Source organism: Hyposmocoma kahamanoa, unplaced genomic scaffold (genome assembly GCF_003589595.1).
Source record: "Hyposmocoma kahamanoa isolate Upper Pololo Valley unplaced genomic scaffold, ASM358959v1 100021, whole genome shotgun sequence".
NCBI lineage: Eukaryota > Metazoa > Arthropoda > Insecta > Lepidoptera > Cosmopterigidae > Hyposmocoma > Hyposmocoma kahamanoa.
Window position 1 is genome coordinate 14,583,442 of NW_020653200.1, and position 7,871 is coordinate 14,591,312.

Below are 7,871 nucleotides of genomic sequence, written 5' to 3' on the forward strand. Positions count from 1 at the left end.
GTAGGGGTAGGAACAAGAATATTATCCATCTTCCTTTCAAATCTCTTTATCCCTATAATCTCAATGTCAGCTTGCAACTCTTGAAGCAATTGTTCTTCAGTAAGTTCAGTAGGCACTTTAATTATACCTTGTGACTCAAGATGATCGTATGGGATCCTTGCGATCCATCCATGGGTTTTTTGAAGTTTGCTATTCATGATGAAGTTATTAGCATCTGCTTTGGATGAAAAAAATACTTTTATGATGCGTAATCCAACAGGTCTTACATATGAAACACCTTTCACCGATTTCAAAATTTTGTTTATTTTTGACAGGTCCAGTTTTGTAGAGGAGGATTCATCAATGGATGGGGCCATAGAAAGCAACACTGGATAATGTTTTTTCCCTTCTTCTTTATAAATATGATTGTATTCCTTGAACAGTCCTCTTTTTGTCCTATTAAAATTTGCCGCCATTTTGGCGGGAGGAGAATTTTCCCGAATTGTGGCTTTTCTTTTGGTGGCAGAAATCCTGCCACCACTGTCGTCAGTCATCACAATTGAAAACTTAGATTGAATTGACCAATTGAGTCTAGGCAAAATAAGTTATAAAAGAAGTAAAAAGGGCTAATAAAGAATTTCTACAAATTAATTTTGTAATTTGCGCCCGTACACTTCAAAGTTCGCGCCCTTTTTTTTCAGTGGTATTATTCTTTTTCTTTTTTCTTTTTTATAAAAACATAATAAAACCTCAACACCCCCTTTCAATGTTAACTTCTCTAAGTTAAGAGTGCACATATAAAGTATTGGAGTTCCATCAATGAAATTAATAAAACTTTCTCACAAATAATACACAACTAAGAAATAATTATATTTAAGAACTATATGTGAATGTGAATATTTCTACTATGTTCTCGTTAGTTGTAACATAACTCATTGTAAACATGTTTTTATTGAAACAATCTTTAATAAAATGATATTTTATATCTATGTGCTTGGTTCTTTTGCTGTTTCCGTTGCACTCAATCATTTTTAAAGTGATTTTGTTATCGACTCGTAGGTATAAGCTAATATCACTGTGCCCAAGATTAGAGAGTATACCTTTTAAGTAGGCAAATTCCGAAGTGGCCATGGCTGCTGCCACGTACTCCGCCTCTGTAGTTTATAGAGCGACTGTCTGCTGTTTCTTCTTAAACCAAGATACTAAATTACTATTGTGGAAAATGGCACAACCACTTACGCTTTTCTTGTCTTCCTTGTTGCAAGCCCAGTCTGCGTCGTTATAACACACCAACTGTTTTTCTTGTGCTTTTCTGCGAAGTCAGTTTTAAATACCTGAGTACCCTTTTGGCGGCAGTCCATGTCGTCTCCGTAGGCTTGTCTAAATATTAGCTTAAATACGACGTTGCAAAGGTAATATCGGGGTGTGAAATTGTACAAATATATATGAGACATCCAATTAATTCTCGATAAGGCACAACAATTACACTTTCTTCTTCTTTATTTGACATTCACTGTTCCATAGGATTCAAAGTTCCTCTGCAATCCGCCATTCCAAACTTCTCTAATACCTTCTCTATCAATTTTGTTTGACTGATTTTCAGTTTTTCACCTTCTCTTTTTATTTCCATGCCTAAGTATTCTCTTACTTCACCCAAGTCTCTTACTATAAATTCTTCTTTGAGTTTATCAATTGTCTTCGTTATTTCGGCAGTTTTTCCAGTTAATAAAATATCGTCGACCCAAATAAGTAACCATACAGTCGTTTTGAAGAGCAGACAGAAATCGTGTTTCGACTGTTCAAATCCTTGTGTTGCATTTTGTGTGCTTCTGTCAATCCGTAAAGAGATCTGTGTAGCTTTAGTACTTTTCCAGTTGACACTGACCCCTTCGGGAGGCTTTATGTAGACTTCTGTGTGAAGGTAACCATTTAAAAAAGGCTGTTTGAACGTCCAACTGCTTCATGAGAAGATTTTCTTGTACTGTGTAACTAAGCATAGTTCTTATCGTTGAGACTCTCGCAACTGGTGAGTACACATTATGTATGTCTTCCGTCTGGAAGCCTTATGCCACCAGTCTTGCTTTCTTTCTTTCATCTTGCTTAGTTTTGAATATCTATTTGATAACTATTGCTCTCTTGTCTTATGGTAGTTCCGTTTCTTTTCATGTATTCATCTCTTGTAGTCTCTGTATTTCCGTCATTTATCGCCTTTTTCCAATCATCTCCGTTATTGATAGCATCTTTGTAAGTGAGCGGGTCTGAGTCAGCTAATAAGCAGTAGGCAATGTTTGCATCATACATTTCATCATCTGCTGTATAGTATTCTTCAAATCGAGTTGGCGGTTTTCATATTCTGCGTGACCTTATTGTAGTTTCTTTTTCTACTTCTTGTGCTACTTCATTTGTGTTTCTTTCTTGTTGTCGCTCTGGCATTCTTCACTCGTTTTGCGCATTTGTGCACTCTTTGTTTTCACTTGTTTCCTCTCTCTCCTCTTCCTCTTGAAAGTTCTGTTTAAATATATTTTCTTAGTTCTGTTCATTGACTTATATAGTCATTTTCATCAAAACGTACATAAGTACGATGTACGTACATGAGGGATGTACAAACGTACATCCCTCGGTACAAATATTTTATTTGTTTTATGTTCCTATAAGCGATATTCATTAGGTCAATATCCAACCATTCGCATGTCTCTGGCTCTTGGTTCGAGTTTGTCTCCTCTGGGCATGGTGTTACCAACGTTTTGCTTCCAAATAGTCGTGGTCTTGATAGGTTTGTTCTACGTCTCATTATAGCTTCTGGAGTTTCTAAGTTGATAGCTGTAGACGCGCATCTATTTAACTGATAAATCGCGCACGCAATAGCCTCTCCCCATAAATGCTTGGGTAAACTAGTCTCTAGTAATAGTGTTCTTGCTCTGTCGTAGTGCCCTATTCATCCGCTCGGACACGCCATTTTGTTGTGGAGAACAGGGCAGCGTGTACTGGATCCTTATTCCCCGATCTCTGCAAACATTTTCAAATTAGAATTTTTTAATTCACCTCCATTGTCACAGTGAATTTTGTTTACTCTAATTCCGTTCTCCGTCTCGAGTCTTCGGATATAATATATTAAATTGGATGTTGCTTCGCTTTTATGTCTCAAAAGATATGTACTACAGAAATGGGAAAAGTCGTATATCACTACTTGATAGTAAAGTTCACCATTAATTCCAGGTGTACGTATCGGACCTGCAATGTCGGTATGAATTAACTCACCTATGTACGTTGATCGTGGCCTCTTGATTGGCACGAATGGTGGTCGAGTCGCCTTACTCATCACGCACGGGTTGCAGGGTTTGTCACTAGTTGGTATCACAGTCACATCCAATGTAAACTTCGTCGATTGAGATGCCCTAATCTTCTGGGCCACAAATCATTTTTTTTTAATAACGCACACACCTAACATAGCCCCGCTATAGGGAAACCCTGTATCGCGGGTGCCATGGACACACACACAGACAACCACAAATTATACATAAACTCACGAGAGGAATAAATGTAGGCCATTCAAATATTTCTCGCGGCTCGGAAATCGAACCAGGGTCCTCTGCGTGTCAGTCGGCATAGCAACGTTTGATCACGAAGGCAGTTAAATCACCTATGCTATCGGTTTTGTACAATTCGCTAAACATGCCTCAGCATTTAAAATAAATAAATTCCTTATTAAGGAACCAAACACATAGGAATTCAAATTTCTCCTATTTATTATTACAATTCGTTTACTAAAAATTGCTTGAAAATCGTTTTGTGTTTTGTACCATCTTTTTGACTGACATTAGATTGAATGACAAATTTTTGACAATTAATGATTCTAAACCTTAGACTTCTTTTTTTTTCATCCTCTAGCCTCCAGTCTTAGACTATGGAAACTTATTTTTGCGTTGTTGCACGTCATTGCTATGCAGCCTTTTTCTCAGCAAGAAGAAAGTCCCCATTGGCTATGTATATCTTGATAGGATTCTCTAAAGTTGTTATGTTGGTGATATGTTCTTCAAAATGTTCGATGCATCCTGAATCAATGACCCATTCGATGGTTTGGTTATTCGTTTTTGGATGTTTGTTAAAGTTTCTTATGGTCAAGAATGTGTAATTGTCGCGTCCTGCTTCATCTATTGCTATGTGACCATATTGTTTCGAGTGTCGTGTATATGCTCGGTGTGGTCGATACTGAGCATATACAAGTCACTCGAAACACCTACTCTACCACGTCCGCGCCAATGGTATTTGTGACAGTCCCTAGATATACGTCCCTGTTTGTTACATTTGAAACATGTTACGAATGCCATACCATTTCCTGGTTGTCAGATGCCGGCGGAACATTTTTTTCATGGATCTTAAGCTCCTCGTCAAGTAGTCTTGCTCTTACAAACTCTAACTTTAATGAAGTTCCCTGAAAATCTGTGTTGCGCTCTATGGCAGTTATTACTGTATCATATGTTTCTTGTAGTTCAGTTAGTAGGTACGCTATCTTTCCACGTCCTGTTAAGCAGTCTCTGGAGCAGTCCAGCTCTCTCGTGATATTGTTAAATTTTTCAAATAGTCTTCTAGCTTTTCTTTGTGCGATTGTTTTAAATTTATTAGTTTTCTTCTTAGTTGTATGACGGTCATGATTCTTTTTCTTCGGAATATTTCTTTTAATGTATTTATCATTTCATTGGGCCTTTTGCAATTCTTCACAGTATTTAGGTACTTATCAGGTGCGCATTGCAAAATAATGTTTTTGGCCTTTGCGTTTTTTCGATTGTGTGTTTTTTGTTCACTCATTTTACTTACGTTTTCATTTTTATATTATTTATTTCTTCGTTTCTTTTCTTCACTTCCATATTTTTATATTGCACTTCCTCCTTTATTTTATTATATCGTATTCTTTTCCTTTTCTCCCATAACCTATTAGGTATATACGATTTATATTAAATCTTAGACTATTTTCCATCCTCTAAGTATTAAATACAAGGGTAAGTAATAAGTTCTTCAGACGTCATGTTTGAGTGGTATTATTCATTTTCTTTCTTCTTTTTTATAAAAACAATAAAACCTCAACAGGAAGAAGTTATCAATTAATATTTGGTGGTTTTAACAACTCCATGTCACTCCTTGTAGCCGTAATACAAATGTAGGGCAACTGAAGGTAGGACGGACCACTTAAGGAAAATTCGACTGTAAACAAAAATCAACGGCTTTATTATCATTTGTTTAACGTTATATAATTGAGCATTTAGTTATCTTATATGCCTATAACCAATACTTAAAGTAAATCACAGATTTAGAAGATATTGGATGATTTCCAAAACCCTCGAATTGGTCCGTTTTGCCTTCACGTCGAGGTAAAACGGATCACGCATGAAGGTAAAAAGGACCTACAGAAATATAAGCAAAAAATTAAGAATTAGTGCACCTACGCGGAAGCTCACCTTTCACAAACAAACCTAACATCTTGATCGTTATCCTCAACACCGGCACAACTACAGTGTGCCCATAAAGAACATTCTGGACACTGAACCCATCCTTCAATTGATTCAGAAAATAAATGTGACCAATAAAAGCATCTAACATCTTCCTCTGCTTTGCTGGAACATGTATAGCTTCTCTTTTTAGTAATTTTTTCAGTGGATTTCCCTTTGCCTGGTCGAGTCTTTACTGTCCTTTTCCCTTTATTTTCTGCGAATAAACTCTGCTTTGCCGTCTTTGCTCTTTGTTTCTTCTCTTGAGTCTTTTGAAGCGATTCTAATTCTTCCCGATAAGGTAATGATGTTAATTCAACCGTCTGTCCTCGCCTAATAGTAGATCGAGTCCGTTTTGATGTTCTAGGAATAGGCATTATTTCCTTTGGAGAAATAAAAAATGACATAGATGGCCGTGGTTCGTCTTTGGTTAGCAAGTTTTCATTCTGAGAAATGCCTTGGTCACTCAATGTTGGTAGATTCGGATCATCGATATTTGCATTTGGGTTACTTATTGCAGAAGATTCAGGCTCATCAGTCATTATCACATCGATGGTGTGTGACGTACTTGCTTGAGCTGTGTCTTGATCGCTCGATTTAGAGGGTCCTGGTTCAAGGATTGTAGTCACTTCGTTAGTTCTAGATGTACAGAGTTCAAAAACGTCTTCCGACGGCTCTGTTTCCGGCATTTCAATATCAGTCGTCTGCAATTTGAAATTGGGTTATTACTTTGCCTGAATTTAATCTCATCCAGTTATTTGTTGCCTCAGTATAATAGGTTGAAAATGGTTTCATGAAACCTACATCCAAAGGTTGTAGCCGGTGCGTGCAGTGTGGGGGAAATGAAAGGATAAGCACGCCGTTATTCCTGCCTAAGTTTATGACATCCATATTTTTTGTGTGGCTGGCATGCCCGTCCAGTAAGAGCAAAACGGGATTATCGATAGACGCTCGTGAAAACTTAATAAACTTTTCGAATCACGCTGTAAAAATTTCTTTCTGGATCCACCCGCTTTCATGACACAAAGCCCAGGATCCTCGTGGGGCATTCAACATTAATTCTGGTTTCATCCTTTTACGAGGGAACACAAATAAGGGAGGCATGTAGGAGCCATCCGAAAGCAGCAAACAACAGTGACGAGCTGACCTCGCTCAGCAGAAGTTAATAGTCCTACCTGTTTCTTGCGTTTTGTGCCAACGATACGAGGCATACTTTTTGGCACAGTTGTCATACCTGTTTCATCGACATTGAAGATTCGGTCAGGTGTCAGTTTATATTTAGCGACTAGGTCTGTCAAGAGATCGAAAAATTTGTTGACAACAACTTGGTTAAATCCTGCTGCTCGAGCTGCTGAAGTCGGCTCGGGTTTACGCAGACTCAAGTCCAGGTTGCGCTTTAGAAAATTATCTAGCCAAATCCTTCCAGCCATTTTTGTATCATTATTAAATTTGTGCTGTAATTTATTGTGTTCAGCCAAGTCGTAAGCAAGTCTTCTTAGATCCTTTGTAGTTAAACCAAAAAAACGACTTTCCATATCTTTAACATAGGATGCTAATTCCTTCTCTAGATTCGCATTAAATACCTGTTCATACCAGCCCATTTTCTTCTCCGTAGCTTTAGTAATATCTTTGGTAGATTAGTATTTTGTCAGTCTTCGTATTAAAGTAGTCTTTGGAACATTATAAGTAGCGGCAGCTTTGTTAAGCCCCATTTTACGACTTGCTACCTTTTCAATTGCAGTTTTCATATCCTCTTCACTCCAAGATTATCGATCTGATTTTATTTTATAGTTGTTAACCATCTGAAATAAAAAAAAATTGAATTACCAAAATCCCATAATAATATTGCATACAAAAACATTTGAAGGCAAAACGGACCACGCGGTCCATTTTGCCCGTTCCATTTTGCCTTTTTGTTAGGTATGTAATTGTTAAATATTTCGAGGTTAAATTATTGGGGAACTTTGCTTATTGTATCGTTAAAATAAAGTGTATTAGGGAGTAAGTAAATCAAAACCACTTAGAAATGAATATTAATTGCAAAATAAAAGTAAAGGTTAATCAAAATTTGTTCTTTTTACATCAAAATACTCAAAAAATAACTTACCTTGATAAAAACGTGTGCTAACGCACGGCCGCTCCAAAGACACTGACCAAGAGTGAGAGAGTAGCGACTACCAAGTAGATGTAACGCGTTAATAGATGGCACTAGTAGTTTCATAGTAAAAGGTGCGGTCCGTTTTACCCACAGGGTCCGTTTTACTTACAGTTCCCCTATGTATGTATGTGGAAGTTTTTCCGACCAGTGGTCATAGTACAGTGATCAGTTAGTTTAGAATTAATCTACAGCCTTATCTTATTGCACCTAGGTTTAGTTTTAGTTAGCTATTTTGTAAACAACAATAATAA

The 7,871-nt window shown here is 37.1% G+C and overlaps 1 protein-coding gene and 1 pseudogene across 1 annotated transcript in view; one reads left to right on the top strand and one right to left on the bottom strand.

The window, feature by feature from the left end:
- LOC113226061 (discoidin domain-containing receptor 2-like) overlaps positions 1–821 on the top strand; it is a 100,622-nt gene extending 99,801 nt beyond the window's left edge. Inside the window, exon 12 of the mRNA XM_026458579.1 lies at positions 315–821. Within this exon, the coding sequence (XP_026314364.1) occupies positions 315–542 (228 nt within the window). The 3' untranslated portion in view covers positions 543–821. The remainder of the gene's footprint in view (positions 1–314) is intronic.
- A 5,337-nt stretch (positions 822–6,158) lies between these two features.
- LOC113226068 lies at positions 6,159–7,063 on the bottom strand (annotated as a pseudogene).
- Positions 7,064–7,871: the final 808 nt, after the last annotated feature.